At 40.4% G+C, this 18,723-nt stretch overlaps 1 protein-coding gene across 1 annotated transcript; it reads right to left on the reverse strand.

Annotated features, from left to right (window-relative positions):
- Window positions 1–246: 246 nt before the first annotated feature.
- On the reverse strand, window positions 247–6,568 carry TMEM215 (transmembrane protein 215). The gene has a single exon (XM_043978829.1). The coding sequence runs from the start codon at window positions 5,749–5,751 to the stop codon at window positions 5,035–5,037; it is 717 nt and encodes a 238-aa protein (XP_043834764.1). The 5' UTR covers window positions 5,752–6,568; the 3' UTR covers window positions 247–5,034.
- Window positions 6,569–18,723: the final 12,155 nt, after the last annotated feature.

Genomic DNA, 18,723 nt, shown 5'->3' on the forward strand with positions numbered 1-18,723 from the left:
CATCTCTAAGCCATAGTTTCTTCATTTGCAAAAGGACAAGATTGGACTAAATAGACTTGTGGTCTCTTCCATCTCTAGATCTATGATCAGCAAGGTCCTCATTATACAAGAAGAAACTACTTGAGCTCAGAGAGGTTGTGAATTATTGAAGTCACACAATAATGATGAGCAGAGATACAAAAGTAGGGTAGAGACTCAAACCCAATCCAGTATGTGAATTTTCACTTTATTGCTAAATTTTGCAACCCCACACATTATTTTATGCAAGTACGATGTAGACACACAAACATATATACATATCAATTATACACATGCGTGTATTTCAGTGAGGTACTTTAGAAAATTGCTGTTAAAATAATCCCACAGTAATTATTATTACCTAAATTATTTCCACCATTTTTCTCTTTGGACAAAACTGATCATACCAGAAGAACAAAGGTAGCACCCAGACACACTACAGAGACAAAAATCATGAGTATTGGCTTATTGGGCAAAGCAGTGCTTTTGGTTCTGAAACTGATGAAGTTTCTCATCTCAATATTCAAGATACTGTCTATGGCAAAGATGGACGACTGGCTCCCATCACGTTTACATTGACTTGGAGAAGTAGAGAAGGAAGGAGCAAGATGAATTTGAACCATATTAGCAACTAACTTCATAGTTCCAGTCAAAACAACTTTTGTTTCAAGTTTTGGCTTGAATTATTCCTCGCTCTTTTCATTTGCATGTGTAGAGACAGTGTCTATCTTCCAATTCACATGAAAAGGATGCAACAAATAAATAACACTTTAACTACATAAATAAGTTTCAAGGAGACAAGATGCTGGATTTTACAGAATGAGAAAAAAGAGAGAGAGAGGTTATGAAGGGTTCCAAAACTTCCTCTCTTACCATTAGCCATCATCCTATTTCCCTCTCCCTCAATTTACATTAAGGATCCAAATGATATTAACTCTTTCAAGGGAACTGCTGTATTAGTTTTGATGTTTGGGTTTGTTATGCATCAATCAATAAACATTTATTAAGTGCCTGCTATATGCCAGGCACTATAATAACTGCTGGGAATAATTTTTATAAAGGCAAAAGGCACTCCCAGCTCTCAAAGAGTTTATAATCTAATGGGAGAGACAACATGCAATCAACCTGGAGGATGTCCAGAGAGATTGCCCAAAGCTGAGAGATTACAGATCTTGTTTGTTAAACAGCAAGGAGACTAGTGTCATTGGATCAAAAAGTAGATGGTGAGGAGTAAGGTGTAAGAAGACTGGACAGGTAGAAGGGGACTAGATTATGAAGGGCTTTGAATACCAAAGTATTTTAATTTTGCTCCTGGGGGCAATGGGAAGATTATAACATGAGAGGCAGCCCTAGATGGTAGAGCAGAGGTGTCAATCATACTACGAGCCACAAAGCAGAGACTGAACCAGATTAAAATGTAATTGGGAAATATTTAACAAAATAAATAAGAACACAATAGAACATAGCTAATGATAGTATATGGATTTCTGTGCCAGTAGGTATCCTTCAGGGATCCTTACATAGGTTAAGTGGCCCCAGTTTCTATTTGAATTTGACACCATCGCCATTTAGGATAGAGAGCTGGTGTTGTATTCAGGATGACCTGGGTTCAAATCCTGCCTCCAATATATACTGATTGTAATACTGGACAAATCATTGAAATTTTCGGCAACTATTAGGCATCGAAGAACAGTTGCTGATCCATCTATATGAATAGAGAAAATTTCTTCACCTGAGACTTTCTTACACCAATGAATTCACAGGTGGTGATCACAAAACAAAAACAAAATTAAAAGACCCCTCAAAATGAAGACTGTAGTCAAAAACAGACTGAAACAACTGCCCAAATACGCAACAGCTTTGAAGTCTTGGCTGTCAGGCAGCTCTGAAACAAAGAACACTTTGATTTGAGGAATTTCCACAAATATGTAATAGATAGTGGGAAGATAATGAAAGAAAAATTTGACAATACAATTAAAAAATCTATTCAAAGATAAAATTGAAATAATATTATTGAAAAATTACAAAGGAGCTATTATACTTTTTACTTGTTCTCCAAAGGTATTTCTTCTGCCAGCTGGAAAATGTTAATGTTTCAATATCCTTTATGCCAAAATGACTGCTTTATTTAAATTGGGGGTTGGAATTAGGGCATAATTTTTATTTAAGGCCTTTATGCTGCTACATTTTTTGTTGTAATTTTGATCATTAGGGAAACATTCTGAAGAAAGTACACAAGTCATGTTAGACCGTGCTTGAAACTGCTGGTTTTGTGTACTGAGCTGCATTGTTTCAGTGGTAAGGAGGGAGATTTAGTCTAGACCCTCAAGAAAAATAACACATATACTCACATATATTATATACATATACTCATATATACTATTCTGAGAAAAAGTATGCCTTAGGATTAAATTACTGTTTTAGCACAAAGCCTTCACTTCACAGTGTTAAGGAGGAAGGGTCATGGGGAATCTAGTGGTTCTGAAACCTGATCATGTGATATAATCCTTTAAACTATTAAATGAGTAGTTTGAGTCAAGGCCAAGTTTGTAAACTGGAACTTTTGTGGTAGAAGAGGAGGTGATGTGGTATGGGGAGGGACAGGATGTATGAAACAAGCTGGTATTACAGTCCTGCTATGCCTAGCATCAAGTGAGTCTTCTTATTAGACCCAATGAACAAATGAAATTGAAGGAGCAGCAATGAACAACCACCTTTGGGGTTTATCCATTCTCTTCTAAAAGCTCTCAACATCCACCAAAGGTTTGAACACATTAGACCTTTCCCAGGGGTTAAACCAGAGATTTTCATCTTGGAGAAGGTAGTATAATGGAGATATAGCTGCCATCTCTACCATCACCACCATCACCATCACCACCACCACCCATTGCCCCCACACTCCTCATGTATCAATTAACATAGCACTAGGAAAAATAGATATAATGATGTCAATAAAAGATTTCTATTTTTTTCTGTGTGTAAATTTATTTTTGTGCTTAGCTCATATCCACATACTATACTACCTCAGGCTACATACCTATTATAAAATGCTTCTTCCCAAACCTAATTCTTCAAACCAAAATCTTAGTTCCCTCCCTGACACTGATATTTTGGTTATAAAGTTATAGTCAGTAATATGAAAATTTTACTTTCATACATGTGTACAAAATCATTTTTAGCAATAACAAACTCAGTCTCACAGTTATTTATACAAATGTCTTTATCTTTGGCATGCATTTTATTATAAATCATTTCCTTGAAGTATACAAAGTATTTTTTGACAGGATCATAGACTCTTTAAAGGAACCTCAGATCTACCCAACCCTCTCATTTTGCAGGTGAGAAACTGAGGTTCAGAGGTTAAGTGATCTGCCCAAGGTCACAGAGCTAGAATAAATCATTTATGCACAGAAAAAAAGATTAAATGTATCTGAAATGGATTTGACAAGTATGATTTGTAAAATCCTTTAGTCTAAATAATAGTAACTTTTCTATTCCTTATGCAAAAGCTATGACATTGGGTCTAATGTACCCCAAAGAAATAGCCCCCAGATAAATACCATCCAGTTCCTCCTTTCCCCCACGTATTTTAGAGTAAATGGCTGGAAACATCTGTGAGAAATTCTTTAATGATCATTCTCTGAAGTTTGTCTTTGCCCCTAGAATGAAACTCATCACCATTTCTTCATATTGACCTCAGATTTCAATTAAGCAGATATATTTTCACTTGGGCTGGTGGCCTTTACTATCTGATGCAATTGGAAATGAAAAGATGAAATGGGAAATATTTGTAGTTTCCACTATGGTGGATTTTTTTGTTGTTTTATTTTTTGTTTTCTTAGAAACAATGAAAACTGGGTTAATGAAATTGACCTTTGTATGAAATGCTAAGAGATTATTAAATCTGTGTTTATAAGAGAGTTTTCTATTCCATTAACCCTGGTGACATTGGAATGTATAGGGTCTGTGTGAACATGCATGCAAGCACTAGGCTTCCAGATAGTTAATCAATGTGTTTCATGCAAATTCAGCACATTGTTCATAGCTGCAGCAATTACTGTGTGTTTATGTGTTTGTGTGTATACATATAGTCTTTGGATGGGAAGAGGCATATGAGAATAGTAATTCCCAAGGAAATCCTAGCCATAATTTCAATGGTATTTGCATGTAGTTGTAAAACTTCATTTGATTTGGTGAAAACTAATTTAAATCCCTGTAATTCTTTCAAACATGTCATGTTTTACTTTATGAGGAAATTATATATGTAAGATAATTGTATATTGAAAACACTTCAGATAAAGCCATTAAATGATCACGTTAAGAGTTGATATAACATTCTAAAATTGTGAGTTTTTCACATAAGTGTGGACATTTTATTTTAACTAATACATGCAGTTCCCTGAATGGTGATGGCCAAAAGATCATAGAACTGGAACATGATTCAACTTTTAAAAGTTATCCTTGGACTTTCAGGGAACATCTAAGAAGGAAAGTAATTATTTCCTTGATTGGGGAATTAAGTAAGTATTAAAAGCTTCTTAATCATTTAACCCCATCCAATTATCTGAGTGTAAAATTGGACTTTCAATACTCTTCAGAAATCAAGAAATTCTCTTACTAAAAGCATACATTCTCATACATCATTGTTACTTTTTATACATATCTGGCTCCTGATTTGTCTTGTCTTTAGCTAAAACCACATAGTAATTTTGAACTGTTTTGCAAGACATTCAACATAATTTAATCAGGTAAGGAATCAGAATTCCTGTTTCCTTGGTCACCTTCTCACCTCCCCTAGATATGTCCCTCTTTGACCTCATCATTTCTCACTAAAATAAGTCCCCAACCCTTAAACATGCTCATTCACAGGACTTCAGGCACAGGAGGTCTGAGCATCTGTCACATACCAGGCCAATTTCTAACAGTTCGAAGTCTTCATGCAGTGCAGTTTCTTTTCCATTAGTAGCTGAAATTTGCCATGTCTGTATAAACATAGATATGCTTTTTGTGCCTCATTTAAACTATTGTCTCATGGTCCCAACTGATTTGGCTTGAATTGATGTAACAACAGTATCTGTCATAGGGACTGCTCTTGTAGGAACAGACGATGATACTGTCTTGTGGTAGAAAGAAAATGCTGTCCTCGGGTTCCGGGCAGTCAGATCTGTCCCAAGTGGAGCACTTTGGTTCCAAGGCACTGTGGTTGGGGGTGCTCCCCGATGCTGGTATGGTACCTGAAAGACAGCACCCTTCCAGGTATCTGGAAGTCTCATCTTGATCGTCCTTTTGGACAAGACTCTTGCATTCCTCTTCTCCTGTAGCAATGGTAGTAGTGACAGAACTGGCCACGGGGACCTCTCCCTTTGGGGAAGTATTGCCTCTGAGGTATGTCTTTTTGACCAGTTCATCAGAGCTCCCCTTTCCTGACTCCAGGTCAGATGGGGTCCTCAGCAGTTCGATGACTTCCTTGTCCTTTGATTTTTTGAAGCAGGGGAGTTTTCGGCACCAGAGGAGTTCATTCTCAGGCCATTTTGTACAGCCCTCTGTTTTCCGGGCCAGAGCAATGGCAGCTATCCCAGGCAAACAAATTGCAGGTCCTATGGCAAGGAGGGGGATGTTCCCCAGGGTCTCCCCTTTCATCCCAGAAACAGTGAACATGAAGCCAAAAACAAGGAAGACACTGACCAAGGCTACCACCAGTCCAGTCCTCGGGTTGATGTCATCTGGTCTCATCTTTTATCCCATCCAGGTCATGAATTGCTTCAGTGAAGGGAGAACAATACTTAAATTCCTTCTGTCAGAGCTGAAGCCACGGTGGGTAAAATCCAAGGAAAGTTTCCTTTTGCAGACACTCCAGGTCTCTTTCTCTCTCACACAAGTAGCCTCACAAACATTGTCACACACCTCCTGGACTATTTGGCAGTACCCAGAGCTTCTTTTCCAGTCTCCCAAAGGACTTGCCCAGGGGCAAAGGGATGGAAACCAGTCCCACTTTCATCAGAAAAATCCACAGCAGCTGTCCCTCAGCTAATTTCCACGTTTCTAGGAGGCAGGACTGGCTCTTTCCCCCGGACTCTGCATCATGCTGAAAAGGGAGGTACTTGTTTCTGTCCAGCTTTCCCCCGGGGGCTTTCTAATGCACTTCTTTTGGATTTCAGGTCAGACTAGAACATGCAAGTGTTCACCTCCAGACAGGGAGTCGAATGCCTATATATGTGTGTGTAGATAAATGTGAGCATGTCTGTGACAGAGGGAGGAAGGACTTAGTGTTGGAAAGAGGGAAAGATTTTTGCCTCCTCTTGTTACATCACATTTCGGAGCAAGCCGGGAAACAAAGAAGGACGGGTGTGAGCGAGGGTGGCAGGGGTCAGAAGCGGGAATGGGCCCCCACAGCAACAAGAGGGCCGGACGATGTGTCTGGCATTAGGGTGGGTAGAAACCAGCCACGGTTCTCTTGAAGAAGATGCTAAGCGACGGGAACACCCGGCACAAAACCTGGCACATACCCTTCTTCCCGGAGGGAGTTTGGGGAAGCCCATGCCGGGAACTTGAGTACACAAACTCAACGTGGTACTAAAATCATCTACAGCTATTAGCCCGAATTCGGAGTTCTGGTCTCATTAGGATAGTGCCTGGGAGCAAGGAGGAAGTGAGTGGGCAGGGGAGTGGGGGTGGTTGGTCGTGGTTGGGGTGGATGGGAAAAGGGTAGTAGCACAGGAATCAGAAGCGCCTGACATCTGATTGACTTGGGCGCTCTGGCCCCGCCCCCACGGGGGGCCAAAGACGCTCCAGCTCCGCCCCCAACGTGTGCCTAAACCTACAGTGCCTAGATCGAGCCCCCATTTGCTGACCCCGCACAAAAGCAGAGACCAGGAACAAAGTAGCAATCAGGTGGCGCAGCCCAGGACCGCTGCCCTGACTCCCTTCCCCACCTTTCCATCTTCTCCACTCCGTTGGCTCTCTTTCCCCCAAAGCCCAGGAGAGGAGACACTGAGCGAGACCCAGTCTCCTCCAACCAATGCTGGGGTGGGGTGGGGAGGGGAGTGTTATGGGGTAAGATGGGAGCGCACCTGCTGACTGCGATTCCTGGGGTTGGCAGCAGCGCGTGGAGAATTAAGAGCGAACAAGAGCCCTCCTTTACCTCTCGGGAAGAGCTCCCAGGCCGAGAGAACTGCTCACAAAGCAATCTCGGGCTGCACATCTGTGGACCAAACAAACTAGTCACCAAACTAAAGTCACCCAGATCCTAGGAGGTAGCTGTGGATGCCGGCTTAACTCGCTCTTGTCTTTCCCAGCTGGTGGCTGCTGGCTGCCCACCCACGCTCATCTTTCCTTAGCGTCCAGCATCGGATAGCGAGACAGTGCGAGGATCTCAGGGGCTCCCTCCCTGAACTCTGAGTGTGTTTGTGTCTGGAGGGGGCGAGGAGAGGGCAAATAGGGTTATCGGACTCCTCATTCCTTCCCCCACCACTGCCGAACTCCACAGGGTAGAAGAAATAGGCTGAAGAGGCCTGGCACATAGTAAGTGCTTCATAAACGTTCGTTGACCGACTGGCAAACCGATGGGGTGCGTCTCTTTGCTGAATTGGCAGGCTTGCGTTAGGGAAGGGCAGGACAACCCTCTTACAACCCCTGTTGGTTTTCGGAAGGCTTCTTGAGCTGATTTAGTTCAGAGGAAGGAAGCAGGGGACAGACGGGGGCGGTGAAAAGCACAGGGGCCCAGGTCTTGGGGATTGTGTCCAGTGATTCTGGGTCCAGATTTTCTAGATCCACTAAGAAATCACGGCTGAGCAAGTTCATTTTCCCAAAGGAGAGCCAACCTGCTTTCCCGATTTGTGATACCCAGTCTCACTGTATAGAGGCAGCATAAAAAGAGTGCTGGATTCAAAGGAATATGACCTGAGTTCGAATTCCAGTTCTGCCTCATGACCTCTGTGACCTTGGCACATCACTTACTTTCTCTGAGCCTCAGATTCTTCATCTGTAAAATCAGGGGGGTTGTAGGTGGTGTCTAATCAGAGATTCTCAATCTCAGGGAGCACAAGAAGTTTGTCAAAAAGGAATGGGAAATATTTAGTAGAATTCTCCACCCTCCATATTATCCTGTTGATATTAATTGATTAAATGTAGATAGAACACTAGAATGTATTCTTTTTTAAAATATTGAATAGGGTGTTCAGGAAGATTCATTGAAACCTAAGGGATATAGGCAACACAAAAAAGTTGGGAACCCTTGGACTACATAACCTCTAAGCTCCCTCCCAGTTTAAAATCCATGATTTCCTCTTGTTCCATTTTCTTACAAGTGTGGGCCAGGCCTAAGACAAGCCACTTAAAAAAAATTTCCACTGCATAATGATTCCACCTGATCCAGGCTGTTGGTGGGAAAGGAAACCAGGGAGGGAGGGAGGAAGGAAGGAAGAAAGGAAAAAAGGGAGGGAGGGAAGAAGGAAGGAAGGAAGGGAGGAAGGAAGGTGTGTGTGTTTAAATTTCTGGTTGCAGGTACTGTTGAGCTAATTCAGATTAGTCCAAAGGATGGGAGAAGACAGTACCAAATGGTCATTTCTACTTTTGCCCTCTTTTTTATTTTTGGAAAAGTTTGTCCTTAATATTTTGTGTGTGTGTTAATGAAAAGCTATCAGCACCTAACTTCCTTTAGGAAAGAAAGTGTAGGGTCATGTGATTTTTATTATATGTAAAGTAAAATTTACTTTCATCATTTCTTCTAGAGAAATTTAGCTTATAATTATAGGAACTCAACCCAGGTCACCTCAACTTCTTTGCAAAACTAAAATATCCTGGTCAAGTAATGACTGAAACTATACTCGAAGAGCCCTGTTGGTGTCTGAATTAATTGTTGGACAGCATTAAGAGTAAGGACACTTCCTTATATTAAAATGACTGTTGCCCCGAAAGTAATTTCAACCCATTGGTCTTTCTTCTACTTTCTGGAACCAAGAATGTTTAATATTCCTTTATTGGGCAACCACTTAAATATTTGGATATAACCATCACAATGACTTTAAGTCTTCTCTAGGATAATGCTGATCAACAAACATTTCTTAAGCACCTACTATTTTCCAGGTACTATGCTAAGTGTTAGAGATACAAATATAAAAAAGAGAGAGTTTTTGTCAAGGAATTTGCATTTGACTAGGAGTATGCAACCAACACATTTGGCAGTGGAAGCAAGGGAAAGGAATGTGGTCTAGAGACAGTCACAAAGATTATGAATGATATCACAGGATAGTAAATTGCCATGACCTTTCCAGTTGCAATGGTAATATTGATTTAATAATTGCTTTCTGAACAAGAGCTGAAAAACAGGGTGTTGCTGTTCTTCAGTTATATCCTACTTTTCATGACCCCATTTTGGGGTTTTCTTGGCAAAGATACCAGACTGGTTTGCCATTTCCTTCTCTACCTCATTTTATAGATAAAGAACTGAGGCAAACAGGGTTAAGCCACCTAGCTGCTCCCCTAAAACAAAAGGTAAAAAGTGCTTTAGTTTTAAAAGTGGGACAGAAGGCAAGATGTTCCTGCTGGCCAGAGATGACTAGTTGAAACAGCTTGGCCTGGTCATCTGGAGCTGGCAGATAATTTCTTCAACTGATTCTCATTTCTTTTAGTCCACTGATCAGACTGATCAACCTCTTCTAGATATGCTTATTTGTCAATACTTCAAAGATCCATGTTCTCATCCATTTGGGTACTTCCTCTTTTAAGGAAGGTAGCAGTCCTGGGCATGTCATATATAACCTCTCTGGGTTCACTTTTTAGTTCTGTTCTACATAACCTCTTGGGGCTCCTGACACAATCAGTCCAAAAAGCTCGAAATAATGCCATAAGGCAAATCCTGGAGCAGCAGAACCCACAAAAGGATGGCTGAGATCATTTTTCCAGCCAAAGACAGCTTAGAAGGTCAGCAGGAAGGGGCTGTTGTGCCAGGGTCCAGCCCCAGGCTGGCTGTGCCAGAGAAATTTACCCCCAGAGCCTCTGAATTGGCTGCAACACCTTTGTTTTCTGGAACCAAGTTCACAGTCTGGTGAGAGGGTCAAGTGGTTGGCCGGGGGAAAATAACAGGGGTCTCTGCTGGAGCTGAGGCAAAATTTGGTTGTTGTACCCCAGTTGAGAATTGGGAAGCAAGCTTGAATAGCAGCCCAGGTGGGGGAGAAGCACAGGTTGTTGGTTGAATAGCAAGTAGGCTTGGGGTTATTTACAGACCAGAGCACAGGCCAGGTGAGTGAAGAACCTGCCTCTACTTAAATCATACCACCTTGGACCCCCTGAAGCTTGGGACAGTACATCCTGGAAGCAGTGCCTCACTTTAAGAAGGAGTTAAGAGTCAAGAAATAGGCAGGCAAAATGAGCAGAGAAAGATGCAGACAGTAGAAAGTTTCTTTCATGACAATGAAGATTGAGGTATACCCTCAGAAGAGGATAGCAACATGGTGGCAAAGAACTGCAAATTGCAGGGATGCCTGTCAATTGGGAAATGGCTGAACAAGTTGTAGTGTATGATTATGATGGAATATTACTGTGCTATAAGAATTAATGACCCAGGGGCAGCTAGGTGGCACAGTGGATAGAGCACTGGCCCTGGAGTCAGGAGTACCTGAGTTCAAATCCGGCCTCAGACACTTAACACTTAGTAACTGTGTGACCCTGGGCAAGTCACTTAACCCCAATTGCCTCACTAAAAAAAAAAAAGAATTAATGACCTGCTTGCTTTTAGGAAAACATGGAAAGACTTGCATGAAATGATGATTGAAATGGGCAGAACCAAGAGAACATTGTATACAGTAACAGCAATATTGTTTTAAGAACAACTTTGAAGGATAAGTTATTTTAAGTATTATAAATACCCAAATTAACTATAAAGGACATATAAAGAAAGACACTATCTTCATCCAGAAAAAGAACTGATAAATAGATGTATAGAATAATTTTACATTATATATATACACATACATATATACACAGATATATGTATGTATTCATAGATATGTGTGTATGTATACGTGTATGTGCATGTATGTATATGTGTGTGTCTGTCTACCTACACATACCCATTTGTGTCTAATGATAGCCATCTCTAGGGTGGGTGGGGATGGGGAGGGAAGAAAAAAGAGAAATTTACATGACAATTTTGTTGTATATTTGAAAGGAATAGCAAATTGTACATAGTAGATATACAGTTTCATATAATCATGTTTTTATTGTACTATGTTATGGAAATGCTTTATTCCATAAACTAAAAATAAACATTTTAAAAGATAAATGTAGGATATAGACAAAATAAATCCATAGTGATATGAGGGAAGGTAGCCATAAATGGAAGAGTCAAGAAAGGTTACTTTATGGAGATGTGACCAAAACTGAGATGTGAAGGGAGTGAAGTAGAGGTGAGAAGGAATAGAACAAGCATTTATTTAGCCTCTATTATGTGTCAGGTACTGTGCTAAGTGCTAAGTACTCAATTCCCATCCTGAAATTCGGCAGAACTGAAGCCTAGGATTTTGGCCTATGCAGTGTTGTTAGTAGTGATAACTGACTCTTGGCAATCAATGTGCCCCTTCCTAAGTATGCACTAACAATACATTTAGCAATGCAGTCAGTTTGTACTTCAAGATTTCTGTAATAGGTATATATACAGGCTCAAGAATTAGATCAAACTGAAAATTGAAATTGCTTGGCTAAAGGCATTTTTTTCCTATAAGGGAAGGAGAAAGTACAGAGGCAGAAAGGATGTTTTAAAAATTATCACCGTCTTAAATAAAATAGCACAAAACCTCTGACTTTACCTTAATCTCTATAAGTGATGCCAACTGTAAATAATAATTTTTGGGGGTGTGATTTTGACTTCTTGACTCCTCATATCTCCCTTGACCAGGACTACACACAAACACACACATGCAGAAATATGGCATTTAGTTATTTTAAAAATTAAAATGAATGGAGATCAATAGTCTTTTTGTCCTTTCTTTCTTTCTTTCTTTCTTTCTTTCTTTCTTTCTTTCTTTCTTTCTTTCTTTCTTTCTTTCTTTCTTTCTTTCTTTCTTTCTTTCTTTCTTTCTTCCTTCCTTTTTGTGGGGCAATGAGGGTTAAGTGACTTGCCCTAGATCACACAGATAGTGTCAAGTGTCTGAGGTCAGATTTGAACTCAGGTCTCCTGAATCCAGGGCCAGTGTTTTATCCACTGTGCCACCTAGCTGCCCCCTTTTCATCTGTTCTTGTTATCTCAGGTATAGTGTCATGGAAATGTCTCAAGTGTAGGACATTTAAGAAAGTATGACATTTCTTTCATCCAAACATGGTGGGTTTAGTTGAGAGATCCTTTGGGATTGGATCGGAGCATTCTTCTGTTCTTTGCCACCATCTTCCTTGGACAAATAATGTCATTTTCTTCCTGACTTCAGTCCTGCACCTCCATCTCTCCTGGAAAGCTTTCCTTGGATATCTTATCGGCATCTCAAACTGAACATATCCAAAATTGAGTTCATTATCTTTCCTCCTAAACTCTCCACTCCTTCTAACCCTGCTATTTCTTTTTAGGGCTCCTCTTCCAGTTCCCTCAGTTCACAATCCAGTAATCAGCCTTGACCCTTCAGTCTCCCTCACTCCCCACATGCAATTATTTGCCTAGGCTTGCTGATTCCATCTTCTCAGCATCTCTCTGATCCAACCACTCCTCTCTACTCATTCCCCAACCACCCTAGTCTAAGCTCTTATCACTTCTTGCTTAGACTATTATAATAGCTTCCTAATTGGTCTCACTGCAGCCTGTCTCTCTCTTTCTTTCTTCAGTCTGTTCTCAACATGGCTTCTAAACTGGTATGCCTAATATACAGTATTGAGCATGGCATTTAATAATGACATTTATATGGTCCTTTAAAGTTTGCAAAACACTTTACGTGTGTTATTTCATTTGATATTCACAACAACCTTAGAAGGTACATGCTACTATTATCATTTTAGAGATGAGGAAACAGGTTGAGAGAGGTTAAGTGACTTGTCCAGGGTCACACAGTGAGTAAGTTTCAGGTCTTTCTCTTAGTACCTTGTCACCTAACTCAAATCTCTGATAAAGAAGTTCCTTGAGTACAAATTGCCTTTAGGATAATATAGAAACCCCAGCATTTATAGTCCTTTACAATCTGATTCTACCTATCTTTCTAGGGTGCTTATAGAATACTCTCCCTCTTACATAGTATATTGCAATCAAGCTTACCTTTTTTCTCTTCTCCACACATGACATTCCATTTCTTGCCTCCATGTCTTTGCACATAGCTGCAATGCTCTCTCTCCTCACCTAAGAGATGGCTGGCAGCGCAGTGAATAGGATGCTAGGCCTGGAGTCAGGAAGACCTGAATTCAAACCCAGCCTCGGACACTTACTAGCTTTCTGGCCAGGGGCAAGTACCTTTGTTTGCTTCAGTTTTCTCAACTGTAAAATGAAGATAATAATAGCACCTTCTTCCCAAGGTGGTTGTATCAAATAAGATAATATTTGTAAAAAGTGTTTACACAGTACCTAACACATAGTAGGTGCTATATACTCCTTCCCTATCCCTCCCTTCCTTTCCTCCTCATCTCTGCTTCATGGAACCCCTAACTGCCTTCACATCTCAGCTTTAGTGGTGTTGCTATAGAGAGGCTTTTCCTAACTCCCCGACTTATTGCTGGCCTCCTTCACATTGCTATATATTCACTTTGTATATATTCTGCATTTATCTGTGAACATCCTGCTCTTCCCCTCTCCCATCACCTCCAGCAGAATGTAAGCACCTCAAAGGTAGGGAATATTTTGCTTTTGTATTTCTATCCTTAGCATCGAGCATACCTAGCATAAACTTATCGTTCAGTCATTTTCAGTTGTGTCTGACTTTTTGTGACCTCATTTGGGGTATTCTTGGCAAAAATATTGGAATAGCTTTCCATTTCCTTTTCCAGTTCATTTTACAGATGAGGAAACTGAGGAAACGGGGTAAAACGAGTTGTCCAGGGTCACACAGCTAGTAAGTCTCTGGGGCCAGATTTTGTTTTTGTTTTTGTTGTTTTTGCAGGGCAATGAGGGTTAAGTGACTTGCACAGGGTCACACAGCTAGTAAGTGTCAAGTATCTGAGACCAGATTTGAACTCAGGTCCTCCTGAATCCAGGGTTGGTGCTTTATATACTGTGCCAACTAGGTGCCCCCAGATTTGAACTCAGGAAGATGAGTCTTCCTGACTCTATTTGAGGCCCAGCACTGTGCCACCTGCCTGCCCTCATAAAGTAGGTATTTAATAAATGATTTCTTGAGGATTGATTGATCTTTCTGACCCAGAATCTTTACACTGGAGCAACAGGGCAGACATACACAAAGCCAATGGGAAAACAAAGCCATGTTCTGTGCTATTACACTTCCCTGGCTGGCACTTCTGAACTATGAAATTGGCATCAGTATTGTACTAGGTCAGAAGGTCAACTGAGTATGTACTAGAACCCCCAGGTAGCCTGAAGGATGTTAGCCTTCTCTTTACTGGACCGAGTATGAAATTCCTTTTGTGCTTTTGGGTCTTCGTATTACCTTCTCAGGCATTAAATTAGGTCCATACATCAAAATCACGAAATACTTCCATTACTGGTTTATTATAAGCTTCATTCCCTAAACAGTACTTTCTCCAAGGTCCCAGGGTGCACATTTACCAATATTCTTATGAGTGGAGAGTACTCTTGTAGAAGTTACAGCCAGACATAGCATGAAGGAGGTATCGCTCATTCAGAACAGAAAAGGCTAACTCAGTCCTTTGATTTAAGCAGAACGATTGCACTATTGGAGTCAGGAAGACTCCAGCCTCAGACACTTTCTAGTTGTGTGCCTCTGGGAAAGTCTTTCAGCCTCTGCCTCAATTTCCTCAATCATAACATAGGGATAGTAATAGAATCTACTTCCCAGGGCTGTTGTGAGGATCAAATGTGATAATATTTTAAAGTACTTAGTGTATAGTACTTGGCTAAGAGAGGAGCTTATTCTCTCCACCTACTGTGAAGCTTACGTTTTAGATAGTTCTTGTCTTTCATCAGATTTCAAACACATAATGTCTGTGCACATATACAGCCCGCTCACAAGAGCCCACTCTCAGAGAAGGAAGGAAATTCCCATTGGAAGAAGGCATTAGGGTGTAACATAGATGCCAAAGTCTATTTCTGAAGCTTAAACCTAATTGGTCTATAAACAAGGGGCCCTTTCACCTGGAACTCTGCATTAAATTTTCCTGACTACTAAATAGGGCAGCAAGGTGGCACAGTGGATAGAGTGCTGGGCCTGGAGTCATGAAGACTCATCTTCCTGAGTTCAAATCTGGCCTCAGACACTTACTAGTTGTGTAATCCTGGGCGAGTCACTTCACCTTTTTGCCTCAGTTTCTTCATCTGTAAAATGAATTGGAAAAGGAAATGGCAAACCACTTCAGTATTTCTGTCAAGAAAACCCCAAATGGGGTCACAAAGAATTGGGCATGAGAGAACAACAACAATAACCCCTGAATTCCTAATCTGAGGTTAGTCGGTTAACAGGCAAATTTATTAAATACTTACTTGGTGCTAGACATTGTACCAAATGCTGGAGATACAAAGAAAGGCAAAAACCTGGAGATTTCACAGATCTGTTGTACCTGAATCCCAATTACCTGTTGCTCATTTTCTACCCCTGCCACTACCTTCAGTGGTCATATTTTAGTGCCCCATTTTCCTCTGTCCTCTGCCTATTCCATTCTTCCTTTACTTAGGGATAAGGAGGTAAGCTGGAGGGTGTCATAGGTTACTATTGACCATGATGGTTTAGTAGCTCAGGTTCAAAACCTGAATGAAATTAAATCCTCATAAGTTATTCAATGGTTAACAAGAGGCTTACTTAGCTATGGCATAGAAACAATGCACCATAAAGGATACAGCACTTAGCTTAGGTACAAGTGCCCACCTCTGTGTTTACAGGAATGCATCTAGTCTGCAGGGTAAGATATGGTGATTCACCTAGTCCTTGTGGAACATTCTCCAGGTCTGAGGAGTATCATCTTCCAGGGGCCTGGCACTGAGTCTGTACTTGGTAAATGTTGATCATTGACTCATCTGAACTAAACTTAAGCTTCACCCTCTTGGGCTTTCTGGACCAAGTACTAATAATGGTTAGCATTTATATAGTACTTTAAGATTTGTAATGGACTTTATATATATAATCTAATTTCATCCTCACCAGATCCCTTGGGAGCTGTGTGCTCTCCTTGACCCCATTTTACACATGTGAAAACTGAGACAACAATCAAGGAACTCATCTAGGGTCACACAGCTAATAATCATCAGAAGCTCTTGCTCAAAAGATGTTCAAGACCTAGAGGAAGGCCTTTAGCAAATTGGGTAGCTCCTCTCTGGAAGATCTATGGGAGAATAGTGACAAGAACTGCATGAGATAAGAATTCGTGGTTAGATTGTGATCTACACTAACAAAGCAAGTGTACGCTATGAGAGCATGGGTCCACTGCAATATTAGAATGTTGAAGAATAGCAATGTAAGATTCCCATAGATAGAATCCACCATATGATGTATGATGGAGCTATTGTAGGTGAAGTCAGGGACTGGGCTAGATAATCTCCTGGGGTCTCTATCGAAATCACTTATTATCCATGATTCTATAATTCTATTCCTAGCATCAAAGGAGGTTTACTTTATCTCTTTGAGGACCTTTCAAGTATTTTTCTATGACTCTACAAGACCATTAATGTATTCACCTTTTTTTAAATTACATGTACATTACAGTTCAATTTTAATTATACCTGAAGGTAGTTTGAGAAGCTATAAGGTTCTGTAAAATAATATCTCATCTATTCTCACAGCAACCTTGGGAGGCAGGTGCCGTTATGATGTCCATTTTACAGATGAGGAAACTGAGGCACACGGAGGGTAAATGCATATAGAAGGTCACACAGATAGTGTTTGAGGTTGGATTTGAACCCAGATCTTCTTCATTCCAGATCCAGTGCTCAATTCAGTATATCACCTAATTGCCTCTCCACATCTATTCAGTACCCCCATGTGCACCTGTTGTTCAATATTGTTTCTTCTGTACTGCTACTCAATTTCCTCTTGCTGTAGTTTTTTTGAGGTGACTGAGCTCTTTGCTAAAGACATGGCTATATTCACACGCCTCACTTTCCTAATTTCAGTTCAAGTCTCTAGAGATGTAAAGCATCTTCAATTGTTTTTCCAATGCTGAATTAATAGTGTTTAAAAAAAACTCCTGCAGCTTATTAGAGCTCATTAGAGTCTATAGAACTCAGTACAAAGAACCCAGAGAATTCAGAGTCATCACAAGCCTTTTCTTAACTTTTAGAGTGAAGCTGATGTATATTAAAGGTATGGCTAAAGAGCTTTAAGCATCAGGATTCTATAAACTAGATCGTGCATCTTACACATGTTGTAGGGAAACCATTAAATATAATAATAATGAGACCTGGATCAAGAAGGCAGACCTGGAACAAGTTGTAGAGATGGAAAGATTTCCAGGCATTCTATTGATAGGCTCATAGCTCTGACATTTGCTAATCCTATATATTCATAATTTCTTTATGTCTATTTAGACAAACTCTCTCCTTTTCTCTGTCTCTGTCTGTCTCTTTCTGTCTCCCTCCATCTCTCTGTCTCTATCAGTCTCTGTGTCTCTTTCTCTGTCTATGTCTCTCTTTCTTTCTCAGTCTCTTTCTATCTGTCTCTGTCTCTACACACAAAGGATAGGATTGGCCCAATAAGCCTCAGGATAGGGACCATAATTTTCCTCCATGAAAGATGAGGTCTAGCTACTGTAGGTTTAACCAGATGAAAGAGAACATGTGGCAGTCATGGCTCTGTCTTTTTAAAAGCTAGAGCAGTGGTGGGATCAGCAGCATCAGTGATATACCATGTTCCCCTCCTGGCTCTGTGTCCAAGGTAGAAGTCACATTTTTTAGCATGTTTTCTGATGTTTCCTTACTACCCATTTGGACTTATGTCCAAACTAACCATTTGGACTTGGGATCTATGCATAATTTCTTTGTTCAAAGGCAAGATGAGAGTACAACATTCAAGTCTTTGGTCAACCAAAGTTTACCCCCTCCAAACACTCCCCCCAACACCTTTAAATATGGGGTGATATAGAAAAAATGGAGTTATAAAGTCATAAGTAATAATGTGATCCTGGAATGGTGTATAGGAAAGTTTCATGGGAGTCAAGCTTTTCTCATCCTTGTTGTCTTACTAAGTGTCTGGGTAAATCATTTATCTTCTCTAGACCTCAGTTTATTTGCCTATAAAATGAGAGGGATAGACAAGTTCATTCCTCTTCTTACAGTTGATGATTCTGCCTTGAGGATATCAAGAAATAGAATAATCACATTTATTTATTACTAAGGTTTACAAGATGCTTTACATACATTCTCTCATTTAAACCTCACTACAACCCCATGAAGTAGGTGCCATTGTTATTATTATCATGATTTTATAGATGAGGAAACTGGATCCTAGAAAAGTTAAGTGACTTGCCTATGGTTACCCATCTGGTGTCAGAGGCATGATTTGAACCCAAGTCTTCCAGCACTCTTTCTGCTATGCCAAATGTAAAATTAACTTGATAAACTTTAAGTGGCCCTTGAAACAGAAGTGATTATGCCCATTTTGGAGAATGAAGCTTTTA

Source organism: Dromiciops gliroides, chromosome 1 (genome assembly GCF_019393635.1).
Source record: "Dromiciops gliroides isolate mDroGli1 chromosome 1, mDroGli1.pri, whole genome shotgun sequence".
Classification (NCBI taxonomy): Eukaryota; Metazoa; Chordata; class Mammalia; order Microbiotheria; family Microbiotheriidae; genus Dromiciops; species Dromiciops gliroides.

Coding starts and splice junctions, on each gene's coding strand:
- TMEM215 (XM_043978829.1), bottom strand. CDS start 5,751: ATGAGACCAGATGACATCAACCCGAGGACTGGACTGGTGGTAGCCTTG.